Below are 26,583 nucleotides of genomic sequence, written 5' to 3' on the forward strand. Positions count from 1 at the left end.
TGTAGTGTAGCCCACTCTAAATAAATAGGTTTATGAGACGGCTAAATTATCTCCACTAGTTTTGGATTTATGGTAATGTGTATTTTTAGAATTGTTAAAATACTACTACTACTACTACTACTACTAATAATAATAATAATAATAATAATAACAGATTAAAACTTAAATGGATAAACAATCATTTGGTGGACCCCCAGACCTCCTGTTAATGAACCAGGCATTTAGGCGTAAGACAACTGTATAATTGTTTTCAAATAAATACTGGAGTTATTTAGCAAAAAATTGTGACTTCTATGCATTGGGCTAAAACAATAAATGCCTGATAGTACTTTAAATGCATATGGTCATGATTAAAGTGTATTTTTGGGGGGTCAGAGTCATTGAAGGGAAGTACATACAATAAATGGTCAGTAAGTTATATTAAAATTATATATTATTATATTAAAAATTTGCAAAAAAGTGCTAATGTGCCCATGTATAACTATGTTAACAGTATGCAGACAATAACAACATAAATAACTGCTGCATACACTGAATGAATGGATAGAAAATACGTCCCTGACCTCACTTTTGTAGAAGGGACACAGTGTTTTAAGCTATTGATTGTTCTTTTTTACAGCTTTTTGGAACTAGATGTATCTGCTAGCTCATGTTTTATTTGTTCAAACTATTGCTATTTTATGCATTCAACATTAGCATTCACTTGATGTCAATATTTACTTTCCTTGTAGCACTTTTTGGTCTCCACCAACTCCTTAAGGAATTTTATTTTAGCTCTTTAGCTGCTAAATGTTCCGTTACAACTTTGTAAAGGACCGTTGTTAAAAGCCGCAGCGTAGAGTTGCCTTTTTAAAGCTTTTTTTGTGCTTAAAACAGCTGCCTATTGAACCTGAAAACATGATCAATTAGAGTGGAGTTGCAGGGCAAAAAAAAAAAACCCAAACGATCCACGAAAAAGAGGGTAATACTGCAGAATCTCTGTTGTTTCATTTTCAAATTACACACATTATTTGATCATTTAAAAATATCAGCTTTATAGGACATGTTAATAAAAACGTGTATTTTCTGAGCTCTCAATTCGTCGGAGGATGTATTCTCTCTTCATAATGCTATGCAAGGCTTAGCACTTCTTTGTTTGTGCGATACACATAAATAAAACCGCCTTGTATTTCCTATTCACATCAGTCCTCTTGCTTTTGGTAACCACACAAATAATATTTAAACTATGTAATTATCAGCTCTCCACATGAAATAATCTGTGTGTATAGCAGTGGATATGCATCATGTCTGTTTTACACACACTGTGCCATCGCAATACTGAAAAACATTACAGAATACTCAAAGCCATTTGTCAACTTGCAGCACAGTGAGGATGCCGCAGCTCACCTCATTAGGTATTCATTCGATGTATTTCCAACATTATTTATCGCATAATTTTCCTCACTGATAAAACAAACTCCCCGACCTCAAATCGAGCATGAAAACCGAGGAGACTCCATCAAAATTTGTCAATTTCATTTATCTTTTTCTCAGTCTATCCATCATGATTTGCATAAGAGAACAAAGATGGAAACCCAGCCAGGGAAATGATGAAAGAATACACTTGTGAGTTCACTTTTATATCCGTCTCTGCCTTTTGGTCCATTTCTTCTTTTTCATCTGTCAGATATAAGACTGCTGGCTACTTCACAGTGTAACAGAGCCGTAGCTGCAGGAGGACAGATAGGCGGACTGACTGAGATGGACAAGAGATGGACAGACGGATAGATGCAGACAGAAAGGCAGACAGATAAAGGTTAGGTGAGGACAGGACAGGTTAAACACTGGACACTGCTCTACATTCTTGAGCTGCCGAGCGTACTTTTCCTAGTATAGCTCCTTCTGGGTGGCATCATGTGTAGTGTCTGTGTCTGTGTTCCAAGCTACTGTTGGCTTTGTTTTGAAGGAGCTGGAGCTGGAAAGTTGTATGTATACCATCCTTCATGCGTCTGGCTGCTTTGGCACAAACACATTCACACTGTGATAAGCTAAGAAGCTACACGACTAGAAGAGTGTGTGGTTCTTGTGCACGGCGTATATCGTTGGCTGCTTTTTATTTTTTGACTTATACAGCATGAATGTCATTACATTCTTCTGCGAGTTTGTCCTTGCACCGATCTCTCCATATCAAGATATCAGAGTGTGTATGACAGGATGTAAAAGTGTTTTTCTTCCTCGACCCCGTCCCCGCTGTGTGGATCTGCTTTAGTTTGGGAATTCTCCTCACGCAAACTCCTTCCAAGGCTGGGCCTCCCCCCCCCCCGTCCCTCTCCTGCTTCTCATTTCTCCTCCGGTTGCCCTTCCCCGCACCAGCATCATCAACACTGGCACGGACTCTGACAAAAACAGTGCACGACTTCCTGTCGTTTCCATCGTTTGTTTGATACACTCCATTTCTCCTCGGCTGTTTCTTCATTCCAGATGAGGGGAGATGGGTCAGTTTTCACTGAGAGCACCAAACTTCATCTGGCTCTCATCAGGGGCAGCAAGTGTTTTTGCATGGACTATTTTTCAACAGACGTCATTCATCATCCGCTTTTATGTTTGTTTGTGCAACTCTGTCTGACGAAAAATTACCCTAATATTTGTATTATATTGCTCTGGGGATTTATAGCATGTCAATGGCACTCACATGAGTTTTCCCATTGGAATCCTTATTGTGTTGCCGTTAATTTCCCATAGGGACTATACTATTCAGCATTGTAATGATGGTGAATTATTGTATATTCTCTATAGCCTGATAATCAGACTCAGTGGCCATTTTGCTGTTACTTAATTATTCAGGTGGACATTGTTGGCATATAAGTCATTTTCTGTCTGTAACGGTTTGTTATTTTAATTGCATGAATCACTAATCTAAGTGACCGATGTATTTGTCCTCTCAACACTCCACAGCAGTGGTTGCTGGAAGCCGTTACAGAGGACCTCTTTATGCTATTTTTCAGGCTCATGTTTGTAAAAGAATATATTTAGCCTGTTGAAACCTAGAACAACATCGCTTTTCTTGTGCTGCAGTTCACAACATTGGAAAAAAGGCAATGGGCTACTTAGTGAGATGCTCCCCAATTCAATAGATTTAGAAAAAATATTATTTTTAAATCTAGGGAAAAATTTCAAGGCCAAAAAAAGAAAAAGCCAAGGAAAAACTATATAACTAATTACAATAATAATATATTTATAATTATGTTACAAAATTATTCTAATTTTGTAGCATACTTCTTTTTCCCAGGTTATTGTTCTGGATTTTCATTACTCTTTTTTCTTTCTTTCAGGTAATATTATTGTGCATCTTACTAATTTCTTGATTTTTTTTTCTTTTGTTGCTCATTGAATTCTTGACAAGTTTTTGAAAGAAGTCAAACCAATCTGCACCTTTCTCAGGGTTAAGCCCGCTACCCGAACAGCTGTTAGCAGTGTACTTGCAGAGCATGACAGTAGTAGCAAGTATGGTGGCACTTTCTTCTATGAAAAATAACCAATAAAAGCTTTTAAACACAACCAGACCCTAACCCTAACCCTAACCGAAATCAGGGAGAAATTTACAACATCTGCGTTTAAGTGTTTTTCTGATGTTAGCACGTAGCAGTGTTGTTGCAGCTGGGAAATGACTGTAACGGAGAATAGCCGCACTTTCTGCTACTAAAAAAATAATTACAAAGCTTCTAAACACAAGCAGACATGTTCTAGAACATGATCCAAATTCAGGGTGAAATCTACATCAGTCATCAAGTTTTAATTTCCCTGATGTTAGCATGTAGCTATATGTAGCAGTGTACTTGCAGCTGGGGAATAACCGTAACAGAGAATAGTTGCACTTTCTACTGTGAAAAAAAATCATTGAAAAAAGCTTCTTAACACAACCAGACAAGTTCCCGAAAAGGATCCGAAATCAGTAACCAGGTTGACATGATTGCTGATATTAGCGTAAAGCTGCACATATATTTGCAGTGTACTTGTAGCCAGGGAATGACTAACAGAGAATTGCGGTTAAAATCCACTAAAGTCTCTATAGTGGCATAACAGACATTTGTGACACAATCTCAAGCAAGAAATTCGAACAAACTTGACCTGAGTCGATACCGATTTTGAAATATTGCAAGATTTTAAAGTCCGGTTTGAGCTGTAGTCGTTAGTATGGTTCAAGTTTCTAAAACCTTGGATCCTACACTTCCCATAATACAAGTATCTTCTTCTCGTTAGGCCTTTCCCATCTCCAAACACAAAGTTGTTAAAGTTATTCACAGTTGAGTGATACTCTGTATGATTTGTAAATTGACTTTGACGTGTAATTTTAGCGTTGTGTTTCTTTAATGTTTTTTTTTCATTTCCTGTGCTACATGATATTAACCTTAGTCCTGTTTGAACTAATAGTCTTTTTTAATGGGCTATTCATATGCCACTTCTTGCTTTTTTTTCATAAAAGTTTCATAGAAGTACCACTTGATTCCTTTTGACCTGAATGTCTCTGGTGGCTATTACAGAATATGACACAGCTGCTGATGAGATGTACCTGTTCCCAGAGACCGCCAGACACCGTTAGCCTCGCGTCTCTGTGCTGGTGATGGGAGGGCATCCCTGTGCTTCTGTTAACTGTTTACCCATTTACCTTCTTTTCGTAGTCCGCTGGCCATCTGTCAGCTCCGAGCGTGTGTGTGTGTGTGTGTGTGTGTGTGTGTGTGTGTGTGTGTGTGTGTGTGTGTGTGTGTGAGAGCGAGAGCGAGAGCGAGAGCGAGAGAGAGAGTGTATTCTTGTTTTGGTGTACCAGACTAGAAAACGCTCACATTAGGATAAACACACAGATTCATTAAGGGAGTTTCTTGCTCTTAAGGTGACCAACAAGCCTACACACACACACACACGCACACGCACACACACACACACACACACACACACACACACACACACACACACACACACACACGTGCTCATGCACATACACCGCCGGACATGTGTTGCAAGTTTGTCAGACAGACAGACTTGGAGTCTGCGCAAGGAGGGAATTCCTTCATCTGCACGCCCCTTCAAGCTGCACATGTGCTCTGCATCTGCTCCACACACACACACACACACACACACACACACACACACACAGAAAAGGAGAGAGTGAGATGAGATGATAATAAACACTGATCAAGAATCAAGAAAAAGTTTTTTTTTTAGCATTCCACGGTCTCTTAAGCGCTGTCCTTCTAACCTCCCATCACAGCCTTAGAGAGTCTCTAAAGAGCTTCTGGAGAGGCTGTTAAAAGAGAGCGCGCCGTCTCAAGGTTACGAGGCGGACCAATCTGATGCTGTTCTTTTATGTACTGTGGATGCCACATTCTCCTCTCAATGACATGTGATTCACCCACTCTGGAAGTCTCATAGGGGATCCACATATGACGCTCACTTCTTTTGAAGGTCGACCATGCGAGGGTGAATGCATGCATGTGTTTGTTAGGCACACAAACATTGCTCCATATACGAGCACAAATGCACGCATTGCAGGTGTTTTTCCAACTTTCTGCTCCGTTAGCAGCAGTTAGAATGAAAGCACATTGTTTGCCAGAACACATGTACGGCAGTCATGTCTAAAGGCAAAAATGTGATTCAGGATATTAGGTTAATTACGACTTGCCCGGTGAGAGTGGGAGAGCGTGTAATACATGCAATATATAATTGGCGACATAATATTGCCCTAACATTTTCTGTGTTTTTATTCCCAGATGATAAAGTATGCTCTGCGGTATGAGCTGTAGTAGCAATTAAAGGATTTGGTTTGTTGTTGCTGTACTCACACATCCTTTTTTTCCCTCTCTGCATGTTACAGGATGCTGGAGTACTCCCTCAACCTACAGAATGTCAGTTTTTCAGCAGTGAGGACAGTTCGCGTGCTGAGACCTCTGAGAGCCATCAACAGAGTGCCAAGTGAGTGCAGACCTACTGGCCTTTCACACTCCAGCTCTCCAGCCAGACTCTAGATCCCAGAATGCTCTTTCCTCTAATATCGCAGCACTTTTGGCTTCCTCTGGAGACAAATACACATCTTTGATCTAAAACTACAGTCATGCTGCCAATGATACGAACTCTGTGGATGACTTTTAAACTGGCTATTGCTTGAGGCAATTGTCAGTTACATCAGTGCAAGTTTGGGGCGATAATTATGATAATCTGATAGTGTGTGAGGTTTCGATAAACAATCTTTTACACCGCAAAACAAAATTACATGTTGAAATGTCTTTATATATCCTGAATAATGTCAGCTACTTAAAGAGTACATTTTTTCGTCGTATGTTTTTGTGACTAAGTGACAAAGGGAAACAGCAATTTTTGAAACTAGTCCAATTCTTGGGCAAGAGGGCTGAACAAATACAAGCAATTTGGGTTGATGGGTCATTACAACTACCAACCCGAAGCATTGGTATTTTACAGCCTGGGAATGAGACTTAACATTTGACAATCTTCTCCAAAAATCGCAAACTGACCCTTTGAGGGAAAAAAAAGTGTTGTTGTCAGATGCTCGGTGTCTGTACACTTTGTTCCCAGTTTAAGAAAGTCAAACAGATCAACCAACACAATGACAGCTGGCAGTAAAAAGTGACGTGTCTCTTTTTCCTTCATGTGAACTTCTGCGATAATTTGAAGTCAAATGTCACATTATTACTATCTGACACGTAACTTTAAAACTTGGCACCAAAGAGCCGACTTTAACTGACATTTAATAACTTATCACAATGACCAACAAGTTATATCTCGATTACTCTGTACTTTAGATATTAGCTGTGTAAAAATACCTTTTTTTGATATACTGGACCTCCGCTCCTCTGTCGCTGTAACAGGCAGGTGGATTGTATTCCTACGCAGCAGTGGAATTTAGGTCAGGGACAAGCTGCTCCACACTTAGTATGCCGCTTTCTCTGTGTCTCTGTGTTTTGGCGTCCCCCGGCCGGTCAGCTTGGTCTCAGAGAGATTCATATGCAATTTTCCAAGTCACCGAATTATATTAAAGAACTGTAGCTCATAGCTACACCCGCGCACACGGGCTATCACACTTGTTCATTGCGACGCGAAAATCCCAGAGTCGCTCACTCCATCCGTCATTCTCCCTCCTCCCTTTCTCTTGCACGCTCACATATTATCCTAACCCTGCAAAAATGGTTCCATATTTCACTCCCCTTTTCTTCCATCGGTCTCCATTAGAGTTTAATCAGCACAAATTGAATTTCCAGTGCACGCATTAATGTTTAAATAAATCATAAGCATTTTTATACCCACCCAGTAGTCCACTCTCCGCATTCCCTCTCACCTTATTCCGCCCCCTGCGATGCTTTCATTTAAATACAGACCCTAATTATGTCATTAGCTCACGCAATTGTGCAGACAAAGTGAGCAATGATCCCAGAATGTGTGTGTGTGTTTATGTGTGTGCGCATGCAGGTGTTTACCCCGTGTAGGTGCATCGATGGGGCATCAACCTCCTATGAATCCGCGGATGACACTCCCAGAACCTCTTCTGTAATCTCACCCTCTTGTCAATCAAAGCCATGGTAGGGGTCCAGCGCTGCTCATTAGGCCGCACAGTGATACACGCAGCCTCGCTCATTAGGCATCCAACCATTCCTCATCCTAATCACAGAGGCTAATAGCGGCATTAATGTGCGGATGATTCGGTCTGGTTCTGGCCCTGCAGGGAAAATGTCATTGGTGGTGCTGGTGGTGGTGGAGGGGGGTCCCCAAGCGTTTGGTGTGGCTGATATCTATCTGTCTCTGCCCCACCCCCCCCCCACCCCCACCCCCACTCTTCATCTCTTTACCAGCCTAATCAAGTCCTGCAGAGAAGCTCGCAGCATTCATCATGGCTGGGTGGGGATGTTTATTGTGGAGTATTCTGATGCGCACTTAGCTGAATTTGGTGCTGTAGTTTTTGGATGCTGTTAGTTAACCCTTAGAAACCTGGGGCAACATCAGTTTCCTTGTGGTGCACCCAGACACCCTTCACAAGTATTTAAACCTTTGAAACCTGAGCAAATTGGCTTGATTTCTTTCAAAAGCATGGACAATGAGCAACTTGGTAATATATTTTTGACAAATTTCAAGAAATTAGTAGATTCAGAAAATTATTGTTTTTAAGCGAAATAAATTTTCAAGGGGAAAAAAAGCTAGGTAAAAACTATATTTTAAAATATATAATATAATATAATATTTAAAATTCTGTTACAAAATAATTTGAATTTTTAGGCACTTCTTCCAGGTCCTTTCTGACTTACATGTTTAAAACTTTAAAAAAATGTATTTATTTATTTTTACTAATTATCAGATACTTTTCTTATATTTCTTAAAATACTTTTTACTATTTTCTTGCTAATTTGGGGGTCTTTCCATCTGTCGCTGCTCACCTCCTTCCTCCCATGTTTTTGAGAGAAATCAAGCCAATTCTCTCAGGTTTCAAAGGGTTAATCCTATACGATAGAGCGGATTCATGGAACTGAATCGTGTTTTTGTCCTGTTCCATTTTTAAGCAGGTCCTGAGTTGGTAGGAAACAAGGCAGAAAAAAGTAAAAGCTACAGTTTGCCCTTTTAAAGTTCTGCAGGCACAAGGAGTTTGACCTGCTTAATTGGCTCGGTGACATTACAAAGAAGCTACATGATAGGGATGACATAGATGCAGCAACAAAGTATGTGACAAGATCCACAGATTCGCAGTAGTAGCGGTGCAGCAGCATTGAGTCATACTTGTGAGGTACAGTTGCCCTACATTACACACTTAGAAGTTGATTTAAGTAGCATCCTTATGTAATTCCCACAGAGCAAACTCTCTGTGCTCTTGAAGTATAGATTCAGATTTTTCCAATTCTATCTTAGAGCAATTGTTACTTGTCAGTATGCACAGTGTTAGCTGTAATCATTCCTCTGGACGAGAATGGTGTAAAAAATGGGATCACTTCACCTTCAGTATGGACAGGAGGACTTATTAAATGTACTGTATATAGGGGGTATGTGGTGAGTATAGTCCCAAGACAGACCTTAAAAACTGTAAACCTGGGGGGGGGGTTAGGGCTAACCCTAACCCTAACCCATAACTTTGGGCCTTATAAAATTGAAACGAAGAGCTATAAAAAAAAAAAGTGTTGAAATTAGTCACAGAGACCAAAATGACCAGGCTGTGAACATGTTTTTTCTGCTCTAAAGTTGGATATTTTAACATGGGGGTCTATGTGGATTGACCCGCTTCTGGAGCCGGCCTCATGTGACCATACGATGAACTGCAATGTTTTGCCCTTCCTCATTGGCTTAATTTCTCAGCCTCGCAGGTTGAGGCTTGTTTTTTTTTCATTGGAGTGGCAGCTTGAATTTGGCTACACAAATGCACCTGAGGTTGTGACTTTTGCAGGTCAAAGTTCAAGTTCAACTCTCAAATTCAGCAAACTTGTATCCTCACATTGTGGAGGGCACACATTTTTTATTTGCCCCTTGGCTCACAATAAAGTGAACAGGAGGTGATTACTTACTACTAGTAATTTTGCACATGTATGACTGTACTCTAAAGCTTTTTGGGATGTTACACACGAAAACAAACTGCTGGGCCACAAGATTGATCTGATCAACATAACCATCCCTAATGCTGTGCTGCTAGCATGGCTAAAAAAATTGGTTCTTTGTTAATCCAATTCAGTGTGAATAGGTTTTATCACTTAGTATACATGCTAATCTTCCTAAGCTAGTATTCAAAGCTCATGTGTCAAGCTGCTGTGGTTGACAGAGAGCCACTTAGCACATAAACAGCGATGCAATGAGCATCCAATCTATCTAAGATAGCCACCATGTAAATGAAAATAGATTTCATATCAAAGGCTACTGGAAAGCACATAAATAAACAAGCTGTTGTCAGTATTGATAGATTAACCGTCAAGAACTGATCTCAGGTTACTGTTGTGAATAGAGCTGTCAGTTTTAAAACCCATAAATCCTGAAAGAGGAAGCAACGAGTGTATTTATTTTTGTTTTAGCGAGGACAGGTAAAATGTATTGTGTATTGTGGAGATGTAGCTGTATTTCAATATAAAGTGAAAGGAGTCCAGTAAATCATAACCTGACACGGTCCAGATATGAGGTGCTTTTTATTGCCAGGTTGAAACAGAGCCAAGGCTGATATAAAGTTGAAGATGCAGGCCAGTCAGAGCTGCTGGTTGATGCACGCTGTGGTTTAAATAGCTCATATCAGTGTGCATTTACAGGTCAACGGGGTTCACTCAGTCTGTCAAACCAAGCTGGTGTAAACTTTACATATGCAGCCTCTTAGTTGACTTTCTTGTTGATAGCCGCCCAGAATGTAAGCCATCTGAACCTGGATCAGTAGAAGTATAAACTGTCAGTACTCACATCCCTCTTCCTCGCCGACTACGACTGCACATCGCCCTTTTCGTGCCCTCTTTCTGTCTCTTACTTTATGTATTGGAACAGAGTGCTGGAGCTCATCTTAAAACACACACACACACCCTCAGACTTGCATTAATGAACACATTGTTCCCAGTGTCCATGTCCTCGACTCTGGCATTGATTGATGCGCTAACACGGCGCTCCTGCCAGTGGAAGTGACAGATACATTTCGCAGGCTTTATCCACCGGCTGCCAACAAAACCCAAAAATCTCAGGCTGTGCCACCGCCACATCACCACCCACCATCTGCCACCTGATTGGCTATTACCCTTACGTCCAGCGTTGGTCTGCGCCGACTTGTACCAGGTCTGTCATTGGCTGCATCAAGGCAAACATAACAACTTGTGGCTTGCCTCTAGATGTGTCTTAACCCTTTAAAGTCCTCATCAAGAAAAATGCAGTAGAAAAAATGGGTTTTTGCTTTTTTTTTGTCTGTGGGACTGTGATAACAGGAATCAACATTTATTTTTTAACATCCCCCATAATTTCTTAAATGTAGTTCTCTACCAAACAGTTGAGATGGCTTCTCATGGTATTGGTAAAAGAGAAAGAAAAAATCCAAATTACAAATGATATACTGTTATAACACTTGTTATATGTTAGTGTACCTACATCATGAAATTAAAAGTATCTCCATTGCTAGTGTAATCTTCATGTGTTTTTACCATTACTATACTTTGAAAATGTCTCAGAAATAGTACAAAAAAATTATACTCATGTAATTTCTTTTACCACATATAATGGACTAACATTAGGTATATGGTATTAACAACAAGGAAAATTCATCCTTTTCAAAATTTAATACAAAAGGTAATTATATTATCTTAGCATCACTACTATTATTATAGATGGCCAATCCAACCATTTGATTTTTTTTCACCGTATATATAATAGATGACATTAAATGTACGTTTTAACAACAAAGATTGATCCAAAGTTAATTTATTTCTTAACAAATAGTTAATTTTAGCAACATTAGCTTAGCTTTACTACCAAAGAGGGCCATATCATCTATTTGGTAGAGCACCTTTCTTTCTTTTTTTTTTCTTTTTTCTTTGATATTTGACCCTTATTAGATTCTGATTTTTTTTTATATAAATCTGTTCTATAAGACCTCTGAAACTATAACATGTTAAATAGATATTCCTACCTTTGAAAATCCCACAAGAGCCCTAATACCAGGATTGACGTTTTTCTTACAAACCTTTTGTAGGAGGCGAACTGAAATGGCAGACAGTTTAAAGACATTTTTTTTTTTTTTTAGCATAACAAACCTAAACTGAATGGTAGAGATGGCACAGGTTCAATTTACTTCAAAACATTTTAAATTAAGATATAGTGACTCAAAATGTGCTCTGCCATACAGCTGAGTGGGACGTGAAAGGCAATATTCAAAGGGAGCGACTGGCCAATCGTGTGTCCAGAATACTGTTTGTTTTTCTAGGAAGCAGAAGAGGATCTCCCTCACTAGAAGAAAATAATATTTTCCTTGTGGCATGGATACAGATTTGTTGCTTTGGTGGGGTTGTATTATGTGTTTGTATCGGTATATACAGTATAGTTCATGGAAAGAGCAGGAAAAGAAAGAAATAATATCCTTTTTCAAAGTAAGGGGTGGTTCCACTAAATATTAAGTAACTGCATACTTTATCATTTAGAATCTATTATGAATAAATGCTACTTTTGTGACCTTGATTCTGCAGCTACAATATGCAAATAGAAGTGAAGAGCTGCTTTAATGGGTTTTAGTTTCAGGCCTCTAGGCACTCAATCCTCGAATACCGACTTTAGAATGCTGAAATATCATTTTCTGTCTTTTGTCTGTCGGAGTAAAGGTGTCATTGTTATACACAGCCAGGGAAAATAACTTTTTCTATCCTCAGGCTAAAATGACACATTGATTTCACTATCCAGCAGACACTGTTTTTATGTTCAAGCCAAACATATTTTTGGAATAGAAAAGGACCACAGGATGGCGAATGCTCACCTGCCAAAGCGCCTGGTTTTGTGGCCGTGCCAGCCAGCTGCAGTCTGAATTTGCAATTCATTATTTACCTGCTGGCTTAGGTTGATGCATTTTCCCATACTAGTTATTGACATTTCCTGAATACCAATGTTAGCTCAGGTTGGAGGGGAACTCCAGTGATTTTAAGTCTACTGTACAAGTCAGTTTAGAAGACGTGAGGAGTAGTGCACAGCTGACAAAACAGTTATATAACGTCTTTTGTAGCTGTGGAGGAGTGTCTTCTTGTGGCGTCTGAGAAGATAATCCCTCGCGGTGTCATCAGAAAGCCTGTCTTTCAAACACAGCAGCTACAATTATATGGACTGCAGAGGGCATGCAGACAGAGAGACATTTGCAGAAAAGGTCAAATACACATAGAATACTGTTTGCATTATTTCAGGGTGCAGGATCTGTTTTTGCTTGATCACAGACTAAAAGTCAGAGTATCTTATCCCCTGCTGCTCTAGCTGACTAGTCATTTTTTTATTGTTATCGCTCTTTTGTGAGTAACTTGAAACCGAGACCTCAGCTTAGATCCTGTCCCACATCTTTAGGACCCAACCAGACTGAATCCAAATGTTAAACCAGGTCTTTGACCAGAGTTTATGTTTTTACTATTATTTTACCAAGTGCTGACCGCTATTTTACCAGGAGATTGCAACAAATTTGCTCGACTGTCTTTGTCCTTCCCTCTATACCAGGCATGTCAAACCGGTCCACAGGGGGGCCGGTGTGGCTGCAGGTTTTGTTTCCAACCAAGTAGCAGCACACCAGACTTGACTCATTTAATCAACTGATCTCCGTCTTCAGACAGTTGATTGGTCAAACTGTGTGCTCTTGGTTGGTTGGCACAAAAACCTGCAGCCACACCGGCCCCCCTGTGGACCAGTTTGACATGCCTGCTCTATACACTGGGGATTGAGACATGTGCTAGGTAACCCCAAGAAGTGAGGCGACGAAGATGAGGAGAGTTTCAAAGGTACTTAAGGTACCATCCGGAAGTGTTCAAAATGGAAACACCAAAAAATAAGTACCAAACTGAACTGAGCCGACTAGAAGCCTGCGAGTTCCACATTTTTAATTACTGAATCATATCCCTCTTTAAGGAGGCAGTGATTCATTGGTATCTACATTAAGATGGAGAATACACTGCATCAGCGTGGAGGGCAAAGGTGGCACGATGCTGCAGGCCTGCAAACCTAACAGACATAACAGGATGAGACATTAGTTTACTCCCCCTCCCAGAGTCGATGAGTCTTGATGAATCTCTCGATGCTTTCAGTAAGCCATGTGTGAGCGAGGCAGTGCTGATTGATAAGCCAGAGGCAGCAGTCAATAGGTGATTATCGCCGGACAAAAAAAACCCTCACACACACACACACACACGCACACACACACACACACACACACACACACAGATACAAGTCTCCGTCTTAACTAGACTGAGCCCAGAATAGCCATTGCACGCTTCTTTATTGGCAAGCCACAGCCTGTGCCCTTTCCCCAAGCCTTATCAAACCCGCACACATGCAAGCAGTGCTCACACACACATACACACACACACACACAATTTCTTCACACTCGTACATGCACACAGTACTGGAATGCATGCACGTTTGTGCTGGTATTTTCATGCTTCAGTAACACAGAGTGTTTCATCCTGTTTTCCACGCTTTGTTAGACCCGGTGTTCGAGCAGCGCGTGGTTCATACACACTGTCTTGTACTTCCGCCCAGATAAGCCCTAAAGGCAACAACAACACAACATCATCGACCTCCCAGCTCCCTGCGTGCTCATGCCCTCCTCCTCCCACTGCACATTGTTTGCTGAGCCTCATTACTGTAATTAAAGAGCTTGCAAGAACGTCCTAGCTTCTATTATTCGCAAGGCCCATAAGTCACCCCTTGACTTTTGCTCTTGTATTGTGATGTTAAGCCGAGAGGAGAGCCCGGAGGAGTCAGGGTCGGGTGTAATCCGGGAGCTCCTTGTTAAGCGGAGCTGAGAAAATAAAAGACTGATAAGGTTAGATGCAGTTCACTGGTGGAAGTTGTCTGCCAGAAGCAAAGAATGTCACCACGTAGTGCTCGCTTTTTGCTGTCAATCCGTTCGCTGCTAAAAACAAAGGCTCTTGTTAGTCGGATCTCAATATGACAAGAACACCTCCAGCAGCTCTTGTTGTTTGAAAAGAGAAAAGATTCAGTTTTTCTTGTATTTTCAGTCCAAATTCATTTTCAGCTCAAGGTTTAAAGTTGCTACAGATTCTTAAAGCTTGAAATTCAGTTCTTTGATCACTTGGAGTCGTGCTGCGGTACAGTATTCCCAGATAGCCTTTCAGGTACGCAACCACCTCCCAAACACAGCTGTGATTTGTCAAAGAGATTTCAGTTTAAGCTGTAGTAAGTGCTGCTTTTGAACGAATTGATGCATAAAGGTGGAAGGCATAAATGATCGTTCTTTTGAGGGAATGATTTAGTCCAAGTGAGATGTTGTGGAAACAAAAATCTGGGAAAATTTCCAGACAAACATGCATGGAACAATTTCTAAATAAGTCTCTGCTAACAAAGAGGCATACTCACATCTTCACGCAGTGAACAATGATACATTTCTTGTATGCTGTATCCATCTTAGTGTACAGACTGACTAATTCTCATCGGCAACGGACTCCAGGATGTCATATATGATCAACAGCATCAGCGTTTTAGGATTCAAGTTGTGGACAAAAGTAGCAATGAGAAAAGGTAGAAAGGAAACCATACAGACAATAGGGTTAAAGAGGACCCGTTATGCTTCATTGTTGAATCTGAAGTTTTAGTACATGAGACAGAAAAAACTCAGCTTTAGACTGCTCTGAATACTCTGTTTCCAAAAGTTATCTTTACGTAGGCGCAAAGCTGATTTCTTTACATTGTCTTGTGCTCCAGGTCCACTACTGCAAGTGTTTGCTAATGTTGTCATGGTTGTATAATGCTGATGGTTGCATGATGGCAGAAGTGCTGCTGAACTCCGTTATAGCAGTTTGCAAGTACACTGCTACATATGGCTATATGCTAATATAGGTAAAACCTGTAATCTTGGTTTCTTATGTTCATTCCTCCCAGCTTTCAGATCATATTCCTTCTGAACATGTCTGATTGTTAAGATTTAGGTCTAGAAGCTTTCATTCTTAAATTGCCTTGATAAAAAGTGCTGCTGAATTCCATTACAGTCGGTTCCTAGCTGCGAGGGCTCTACTACATGTAGCTACATGCTAACATCAGGGAAACATGTAATCTGGGTTGCTGATGTTGTTAGAGTTGCATGACATTGATGGTTGCATGATGGTAGAAAGTGCTGCTGAACTCTGTTACAGTCATTTGCCGGCTGCAAGTACACGGATACATGTAGCTACGCTAAAATCGGGGAAACATGTAATCTTCGTTGCAGATGTTGTTAGTTTCTCCCAAATTTCAAATCATAATTGTGATGGAACATCAGGTTGTGAAGATTTTGGTTAAGAAGCTTTTATTCTTAAATTAACATGCTAAAAGTAAGTGCAAGTGAACTCTGGCTTTCCCTTCTGTAATACAGTGCAACATGCCAACATCAGAGGAACCTTAAATCTTGTTTGCTGATGTTAGTTTCTACATAATTTCAGATCATATTCTTGTTGGTACATGTCTGGTTGTGATAATTTTGGTTTAGGAGCTTTTAGTGGAGATTTTCCACAGTAGAAAATACTGCTATACTCCATTATAGTTCTTCCTTGGCTGCAGTTAAACATGTAATCCTGGTTGCTGGTGTTGTTAAGTTCTCCTGAATTTTGTATCATATTTCTGCTGGAACATGTCTGGTTGTGAAGTTGTTGGTTTAGAAATTTTCATTTGGGGTTGGTCATGGTAGCAAGTGCCACACATTTCCTGCAATTCAGCTGCCACATATTAACCTTAGGAAAAGATTTAATCTCGGTCGCTAAAGCTGTTAATTTCTCCCTGATTTCTGATCAAATTAGTGCTGGAGCATGTCAGGTTGTGAAGATGTTGGCCTTATGGGAAATTTTTTCACATAGAAAGTGCCACTATACTTCGATTATGTCATTCCCGCCGGCTGCAATGACAGTACGGAGCACACCGAGATGCTGAGTGTAGATACAAAAGACTGTGGACGAATACACTTACTGATTAGAGCATTACAGGTTTTTTTGTGAAGGGGTCTTAAAGAGACAGGCACTAAAACAGAGTCTCAGAGAAAGGGACAGAATATCGGTGTTCCAGCACAGACAGTATAAGAATAATAACATGTTTCTGAATAGTATAAACTTGAAGATGAGCATAATAGATTTCTTTTAAGTTACTATAGCGACCAGCATGCATTCGGGCATGGACTTACAGAAAAAAGCGTAATTTAATGTGTTAATGTGTTTCAATCACCAGACAATCTGTGAGGTATGCTCACAGGATTGGAAGTAAAGTTGGGGATTGTTTTTCCGTAATTTAGGAATCCTGTTTACCCTGGAGAACATCACTGTGTCACTAAATGTTTGTTGGTATTGTACGCAAGTTGGGATTGGCTCTTAACATATGTGCATTCTCACGCACAAGAAGAGAGAAATTGTTAAATGAAATTTCATGTGTGGAAATAAGCTTAAGCAGTGCTTAAGATCCAGATCCAATGAGATCCGATTCGGTAATTTCATACAAATTGGTGAACACAAAAACAAGTAAACTCACTCGGGCAAATAAAACCAGCAGGTAAACAGAGTTCAGAGGCTTCTCTGTCTTCTTTTCTCTCCATCAGTTTTCATTTTTCTGCATGTACCCTTCTCTTCGGGTCACATGGCTCGCTTATGCAAAGGCACGTTTCCATTTCAGGGACGTCTAGTCATCTCCGTCTGGAGTCACTGACATGACGCTAGTTACCGTCCGCTCGGAGCAAATAAGAAGAGACGCAGGTGTACTCTGGCCCTCGACTCAGAAAGCCCATTAGTTCACAGTACACAGATTACAAAGCTGGCTAGGCCCGAGCTGGACCTGGACAGGAGAGCAGAGGAAGCAGACCTAATCTGCGTGCTAACAGATGGCTCCTCGATCACACACAGCCACCCGCCTGCCAGCCATGTTGGAATGGAGTGGCCGCCCACAGCGAGGTTGGAGAGGGCGCACAGGCGGAGGAGGAGATGATTGTTATTGAATATGAAATGTCGATCAGTTGGAATGAGCACGGTTTTCAGGTCGGGGGAGGCTCACAAGATTGATTCTCTTATCTGGGAGATAAACAGAGGTGCTCTATGTGATATTCATGTTTCTCTGTGCCGCATTTGAGTTGTCCTCAAATATAGCTCTGCATTGCTTTCTAACTGTCATCACTCACATTACTAAAATTCAAGCGCCGACCTGTTCTGTACATCTTATAGGTAACATCAACATAATACAGCTTTGTTATGGGCACCATAACATTATTCATTTATTACATTCATTGGCTTTAAGGATATACACAGTAGCATTATTTTGGGTGAGAATATTGAATGTAGACATAACTTTGTTTGCGGGGAAAAATCGACAGGGTGCCTTTATGCATTTATTTACTTACTGAGCGTTCTGCAGCATGAAGTCATTCTTACTGAAGTGCTTCATAATTTCACCCATTTTGCATGAAATTAGATGAATTTTTGCAGTAGCCTTTATCCTAATTGTCTTAAAGGTATATTATGAAGGAACTGTATGTAAACAGGACATTCAAACTTTTCTTTTTGACTCCACAAAATTGGATTTGCCTTTGCTTTTGCCATATATGTATATCTTCATACCTCTAGATAATTGGAGTAATATTGACTAAAAAGTAGACACCTTTACATATTGTACCTAAAAGTTATGACAAATTAAGTGAAAAGTACAAATTTTTGTCAGTTCCGTGATAATTTGTGACATTGATATTTTTTCCATCAAAGACTGAGTTGTCACACAAGGAAATATGTGGTAAAAGTGTGTTGCTCTCCATGGCTGCAGCTGTCAGAGGTGTGGAAACCACAATGAGGCAGTTTAAGTATTAAACTGATTGAGCAGATGTATCTCCTCTCTGGATCGCTGCATATGAAACCAGTTAGCGTGCCTCGCGCCTGCTGCGGACACTAATCCCAGCTGCTGCCACTAACTCAGGCACAGCTAAGCAGCATCCTAACAGCTCAGCACATTACACTCTGAGGGCAATCACTTGAAGGAGCTAAATGTGTGTTCCGCGTGTGTGTTTGGAGTCAGACGAGGGTGTGTGTGTGTGTGTGTGTGTGTGTGTGTGTGTGTGTGTGTGTGTGTGTGTGTGTGTGTGTGTGTGTGTGTGTGTGTGTGTGTGTGTGTGACCGCGGAGAGAAAGATAGAGATAAAGTTGCTGTTGTAGGCAGCGAGTCAGGTCTGTCACAGCGGATCAGAATACTCTTTCTTTGCGAGTTCAGGGCAATTATGTTAAACGGATGTCCTACCGAAGAGCAAGTGGCAACAAACAGCCCCAGGCAATGACTCACAGTTTAACTTTTACATAACTGCGTGCACTGGATCTCCTGAATCATGACACGATGTTTCCCTTACGAACAGCGCTGTGGCAAAGCATTTAATAACTTCTTTCACGGCGCCGTTATGAGATATTTTCTTTATGACTTTCATCTCACACTGTGATTGTATACTCTGTTATGCTAGTAATTGGCATGCAGGGTGTAATGTGGCAGCTGTTATTAAATTGAAATAACTCGAAAACAGTGTTTTTCAGGAGTCATGGATGTCATTCATCTGTGTTTTCACTGCCAACGCTTTCCCCCCAGCTGGGTTTCACATTCACATCTTTCCCTCTGAGAGAAGGATGCAGCCAAAGGCTCAATCCAAACATGCATGTGGTCCCATGATGCCACTCATTCTCCTGTCCTTCAGTAGCAGGGTGTCTTTGCTCCTCTCCCGCCTTTATCTCCTCCCCACATCTCCTGGCTGTCTTCTCCTCATTTGTTCTCTCTATCCTAGCAAATCTGCGAGATCCTCCTTGTTTTCCATCCATCTGTCAACACCAGGGAATCTCTCTCTCAGTGTGTACCCATATTTGAAAAAAAGAAAAGAAAAGAAAAAAATCGACAAATATGAAAAGTTCTTCATGCAGTTTGGTGTGCCACTCCCAGATGGAAGAGTATTGTTGAAAGATTTTGGAACGTGGATAGAGTTGTATTTGTGGCTCAGCTTCGGCAATAGCCATAGCCAGAGGCATTATGTTTTTCTAGTTGTCTGATTCTCCCATGTTTGTGACACGATATCTCACAAACACCTCGAGGGAATTTTTCAAATTTGGCTCAAAGGTTCACTTGGAATCAACAATGTAATGATTTGATTTTGGTGGCCAAAGGCCACGGTGACCTCACCTGTCTCATATTTATGAAAGCGATATTTCAAAATGCCCTTAAGCTTTTTTATTTCTTTTAAATTTGGCTTAAACATTCACTTGGACTCAAGGTTAAATTGCATAGCTTGGGGTGGTCCTAGGCCAAAGGTCAAGGTCACTGTGATCTTTACCGTTTCATTCTTGTGAACATGATATCTCAAGAACACCTTGAGGGATTCTTTTTCAAATTTGGCACAAACGTTCACTTCGACTCAAGGATGAAGTATTTAGATTTTTGTTCTCATAGGTCAAAGGTCAAGGTCACTGTGACCTCATCTGTCTTATTCTTATGAAGGTTATAAAAAAAACCTTGAGGGAATATCTTTAAGTTTGGCACAAATATTGATTTAGACTCATCAATAACTAGATTAGATTTTCGTGTTCATAGGTTAAAAGTCAAAGTGATGATCTAATCTTGAAACTGTGCTAACTGTATTGATCCTGTGCTGTGCTCTGTGTGTATGTGTATGTGTGTGTGTGTGTGTGTGTGTGTGTGTGTGTGTGTCTGTGTCTGTGTCTGTGTGTGTGTGTGTGTTTGTGTGTGCAAGCGCAGCATTCACATGTTCACATTTTTGAGTCCATTTAAAGACTCAAAGTTTCTCTTTTTTTCTTCCTTTCTCTCTCTCGCCCCCTCCTTCATCCTGGTGAGCTTCCCTCTGTCTCTGTTCCTTGGTGGCTGTCAGCCCAGCAGACAAGCCCTGCTGGCGCTCAGACAGGGACGGACCCAACCTCTCCAATTACCCAGAAAACCCCTGATCAGAAAAATGATCCTCATTATTGACGCCTGACTCACAGGGTGTCTGCTAGGAGGGTAGCCTGCAGAGAGAGAGAGAGAGCGAGAGAGAGAGAGAGAGAGAGAGAGAGAGAGAGAGAGAGAGAGAGAGAGAGAGAGAGGACGTAGACACAGAGATTATACACATTATACACTTGCAATGGATGGATGGATTAATATATAGGTACATAAATAGATAGATACATAGATAAATACATAGATACATGCATTCAGGGATGGTTTCATATATAGATAAGGATGAAGAGAATCAGTGCATGACTGTAAGAGCAAAATCTGGGCTGCAACAGCAGAGGGACACAGCCAGATTTAGCAGAGGGAGTGTGTGGGCGGCAGGAAGTGTGCGTGTTGTCAGAAACTTGAGGGAACACTGTCCAGAGCTGACAGAATCAGGGATGTACTGTATGAAAGGCGGAAAAAAGCAGGTCTTTTAGTGTGGCGTTAATTCAGAACAAGCTGTAGGTGTACTGCTGACACTCTCACAGACTGCTAACAAATCTCTGTTCTTCCGTTGGACTCGGGACTATTGTGTTGTATCCAAATGTATTTTTATACTTTATTCATCCGAGGACGGATGCTGCCGAGCACACTTTGTTTTTTACAATGGCCTGTTTAATATTTATACGGTTACAAATGCTCACAGCCACAACTGACACAATGCAACGACAGTCTTCTAGATACTATTGGAGCATCTCTAGCTTTCTGTGCCGTGGTCATAAGGACTTTATTACAGCAGTGCAAAGACTGTCACTGTTGGTTTTTCACAATATGTCCTCATACATTAATTGCAGAAATGGTTATTTGCCAGTGACTCTCAAAACAACATATATGACCATTAACAGTCAAGGTTTTAAACATGTTAGCTTTGTGAAACTGTTTAAGGGTATAAAACTGATTGGTTATGTTTGCAAAAAGATCACGGTTTGTATTAAAGTCAGATTATTTGTTAGCTAAATGAAGTTACGAACATAAGTTAATTTACAAAATGTAATAGGGTTACAACAATCTGCTGCACGGAGAAAAGAAAAGATGTGAAGCAAAACAAGGAATGTTTGATTCAACATATGAAACTTTTACTGAAAACTTTTTTGTCATATGTAAACCCTTTGTTACATTAACATTTTGATTCGAAGTGTAATTTAATTACATATTTTCTGTCAGAAACTATAATTGATTAATATTACATTTATTTTGCAATTTAATTACTGTAACATGTTACTAGTTACACGTAACATGCGTTTAATCCCCAGCACTGTAAATGATTTATAATAAGTCACTAATGCATCCACCACAACCTCCTCCCTATGCAATCTTTGTCACTCTTCATGCCACGCCACCCGACTTCCTCCTTTTCTCCCGTCATAACTACTACAGCCACTAGAGGTCGCTGCCTCACAAAAAAATGTAAATATGGCTCCTAATAAGCTGCTTGTGTAAACAACCTATTGATTTTTGGGGGAGGAGAGTCTCAGTTTTTGTTACACATTTTAATACGGTGTGAACCTAACTTCCTAGCTCATGCCATAACATCAATAGCGGAATGGTTAAGTTTCACTTCCACTTTGCCTTACATTTTGCTGCTCTGTCTATACCCACGGTATGCTCTTAACTCCCAGTGCAAGCATGTCGAAAAAATATAAAATCATTGTGTGGCGGCAGCTATAGTAACTGTGGTGGGCTGCCACAAATAAATGTATGCACTGACAACTCTGCATACACTAAGAATCAGCATAAGCCACCAGAGCAAGAGAGGAATACAGTCATCCACTTTTTGATTTCAGCACTGCTTCTTTTATTGGTAGGATTTTGTGATGTTCATATTTTAAAAACCTTCCCAGTGGCAAAATGTCCTCCTGACAAATGAATTTGGTGAATCACTTCTGTTTGTCAAGAGCCAGACCCCACATTGTTTTCGAGTAACCCACAGCACAACATCCGGTATAATGAATGACCCGTTATGACAGTCCTTCATTAAGCTGTTTAACTAATATAAAACACCGGGAGGCTAAATTCACCGGACTTTGATCTGTAGTAGGCTATTACTTTCACCATGCATCATTATTATTTGATTTTTATTAAACTGAAAAAAAAAATGTTACAGCATCCACTTGCGAGTGTATAATTAGAAGATATGAATAAAGACTCTAAATTGTGCACTTGTGCACTTGAAGTGTGTTGTAAAAGCCCAGTATGAGGCGGTGAATGGTTGTAAATTAAAAAGGATTGGTACTCATATAACCGGCCCATTTAATATAATACCCAGTACTCAGCTCTGAATAACATGTTGCACTGCCACTTGTAGTGAAAGAGGTTTGATTTTTGAATTCTGGGTGGAACATACACCTGACCTGCTGTGATACATATCTACTGTGTGTGTATTGGTGAACAAGTGTGTGCTGCCCAGCTGGTTGACCTTGTCTGTTTTGTCTTCTCTCAGGTATGCGTATCCTAGTGACCCTGCTGCTGGACACGCTGCCCATGCTGGGCAACGTGCTGCTGCTGTGCTTCTTTGTGTTTTTCATATTCGGCATCGTAGGCGTCCAGTTGTGGGCTGGCTTGCTCAGAAACCGCTGCTTCGTGGAAGACAACTTCTCCTTGTGAGTTCAATGTTTACTATATCCATATTGTATCTGTGTCTTTGTGCCAATGTATGTAGAGTTTTTTTTTCAAGATCGCATTACTCACATCTAAACTACTGCAGTTCTGAGGTGCTTGTACTTCACTTGATTATTTCCATTTTATGCCACTTCATACTTCATCCACTTTTCTTCAAACGAGAAATTTTGTGGTGACAAACCTGGTGTTTCTTATCAAGTTGTCGGGTATTTTTTAACAAAATGTCAGGACATTTGCCAATAATAATAATTTTGATGAGATGCTTGTCGGACAAAACTGGATGTTTTTAATGAGACAGTGGGACTTTTTCAATCCAGGTACCAAACTTTTACGCTTTCAAAGAGGCTTCAGAAATGCTCTCTTTTGCTTTGCTTTTATTTCTATTTGTATTTTTTAGTTTTTCTATTACTTCACTTTGTTTGTTATCATAACCATGGTCAAACCTGCAAAAAGAAGACCAAAGTTGTAATAAACCATAAAATACATTTAAATGGTGAAAGGAAGATATTATCAGAAAAAAATCATCTTTGAACAAAAAGTACTCATATTCTTTGTTTGAAAAAAAATCTATCCTGGTGTTGGCCTTCAAGAACACATGATAAAATTGTTATTTATTACAAAGACACACAAAGCGACTGGTTTTATCTTGAATAATAGTAGAACCGAATGAAACAACAGAGATGGGATTGCAAACAGGTCTACATACGGCCAAGGTTTAAACTTTGGAGTAAACCTTGACCCTGCACACTAAACTGGGTCATAAAGTCAATGTGGTTAGCGATTACAGAGTCTCATCATAATGATGAATGGGAGAGCGACAAACCGTGGAATGATGAGAAAGACCCCATGTTAGATGGAACATGGGCACCCATGACTTATTCATGTTCCCTGTGTCACCCCGGCTTCATTACTCCCTATAGGATTTATGACGTCTCACAGCTGTAATTTAAGTTCATGCTTAATGGCTTCTGTGAGCTGGCACATTTTTCCGTCATCATTATCATTTTTTTCTTTTTGGAAGGCCTCAGCATCAGATGAATGGCATTTTCAGTCCGGCTCTATGTCCAAAGTCATAAACATATCTGTTTTAACACCCGCTTCAATTTCTCTTGTGATCATATCGCTGATACATATTTTAGAGCTTTAGCAGAGTAACAGCTGTTAACTGTGTTGACAGCGACTCTTTATTGGGCTGATGGAGAATATGTGAGAGCACCCAGTAGGAGCCACATCCCATGCGTCACTTAGGGGTGCGATAAATCAAATGTGTTTCTTACTGAGCTCATCAGAGCAATAAATGTTCCTGTAGATCATCCCGACGTGTGAAACAGCTTTTAAGCATGTATAAATAAATGAATGTGAGGTGGTCTGCTCCCTCAAAGTATTTGAGGATACTATGCAATTAATAAAGGCCGCCAGCTGAATGTGCGTTGACGGACAGGCCAGATATCACACATTAGCCAGATACACATGCCTGTTATTCCAGACAGAATGCTGTGGAGCAGATATGCCTAGAGTCAGTGTGGCAGGCAGACACACACAAAGCACACGGGTCTCCACAGCCATTTAGCCGCAGGTTTGTCAACACAATTACAGCTGGCTTCACTGATTAGTTCCTCCTATCTGTTGGAACGACTGTTAATCAGTGGAATCAGCTGCTGTAGGATTTGCATGGCATTAAAACCTGTAGACTTTGCGGCTTTAAAGTAAATCTACTTAAAATGAAAGCCAGTGAATGCCAAAATTTAAAAGAATCATCGCTTCATATAAAAACATCCAGACATTTTTACCGCCTCGACCTGGCAGCGAAAGCAGGTTGGAATGCAGTGATGGCTGAGGGGCAAAGATGATTCCCTGAGGAGAGACATGTCACTGTGTCTTTGCAAATTTTCTGGGAAAAAACCCAGGTAGAGAACAAATGTTTAGCTTTTAATGCCTCCCTATCCTTGTGTCCAGGTGTTTTGTAGTCTCACATTGCAGAGCTCCTCATATTTCTACATTGTTTTGGTAAAATGTTAAATAATTCTGTCATTATTGTTGATAATCAAGTCATCTTTTAACTTTATGAGTACGCTTCTGTTTTTCGGAAGCACCTGTCCTCACCTAAGGGTATCATTTTGAACCTTATATTTAGTGGTTAGGTTTTGTTTAAAATCAGATTATCCAACTTTTAAAGAATGAGGATAACAACAATAGTTGTCACTTTTATTTGTGAAAAGTTGAATTCATTAGCAATATTATTATTATTATTAAGTAAATCATTATTTTGATAAATTTTTGACAAATATAACACACCCCACCTAACAGGGAGACCTTTCTCCCTGTAGTATTTTCACACTATGTGATTATTCCACTCACTCAGGCCACTTAAATCTGTTTTTTTTTTTGTTTGTTTTTTTTTGTAAGATTCAAGAGAATCTTGGGAATTCAGTGGCATTTTCAGTCTGCCATTGTCTTGCAGGTGTCACTTGTGGCCACTGGCCCTCAAAAGTATATAAGTATATAAGAGTATTCATAGTCTCACTTTAAGAGAGACATGTTATCTACTTCCTGTAAGGTATTCATGGATTCAGAAGGGATAGAATTGGAGGTCTTTGAAACAAGGGAGAACATTTTTTAATACAGATGCCAGTTTTATTCAAAAAGATCAATCCACTCTCATTTTTAATAAATGAGTTGCACATAAGCACATCTCTCAGAGATCAGTGCAAATCTGTCAGCTAACCCCTACAATGCCCTCTCTCTTCTTCCTTCCCTAAAGCCCTCTGTCTGTAGAGAGAGAGAAGTACTACCAAACTGAAAACGACGACGAGAACCCCTTCATTTGCTCTCGGGACCAAGAGAACGGCATGAGGGACTGCGACTCGGTGCCCAGGCTGTATGAGGAAGGAGGCATTCAATGCAACCTGGACATGTACTCTTACAACAGCACTGACAACACCACCTGCGTTAACTGGAACCAGTACTACACCAATTGCTCTGCTGGTCTGGTCAACCCCTTCAAGGGAGCTATCAACTTTGACAATATCTGCTACGCCTGGATTGCCATCTTTCAGGTAAAACAGCTATGTTGGATTGACAAATGGACCAAAACAGTTTGGGAGACGTAAGATTTTGCATTGAGGCACACACAGTAGGGTTTGGCTAACATGCAAGCCTGTAATACAAGATGCAGACGCAGAGGAAGAAACGGAGCCTAATTGCAGATGCTGTATCAGAGAAATAGGGCTTACTGGATTAGCAGGTCGCCACAGCCACACCACCAGACTGCGGCTTAATTTTTCCAAGCATTTGTTTGCTATCTCTACATCATCTTAAAACCCTTTTTCAT

General features: G+C 40.4%; 1 protein-coding gene across 3 annotated transcripts in view; it reads left to right on the forward strand.

Annotated features, from left to right (window-relative positions):
- Nucleotides 1-26,583, forward strand: part of cacna1g (calcium voltage-gated channel subunit alpha1 G) — a 289,865-nt gene that overhangs the window by 132,740 nt on the left and 130,542 nt on the right. For all 3 annotated transcript variants that reach the window (XM_088070554.1, XM_088070553.1, XM_088070555.1), the window contains exons 5-7: nucleotides 5,849-5,946; nucleotides 23,074-23,233; nucleotides 26,014-26,308. In XM_088070554.1, coding sequence (XP_087926680.1) covers nucleotides 5,849-5,946; nucleotides 23,074-23,233; nucleotides 26,014-26,308 — 553 coding nt within the window. The remainder of the gene's footprint in view (nucleotides 1-5,848; nucleotides 5,947-23,073; nucleotides 23,234-26,013; nucleotides 26,309-26,583) is intronic.

Source organism: Plectropomus leopardus, chromosome 19 (assembly GCF_026936395.1).
Source record: "Plectropomus leopardus strain MGB_pleo_1.0 chromosome 19, ASM2693639v1, whole genome shotgun sequence".
Classification (NCBI taxonomy): domain Eukaryota; kingdom Metazoa; phylum Chordata; class Actinopteri; order Perciformes; family Serranidae; genus Plectropomus; species Plectropomus leopardus.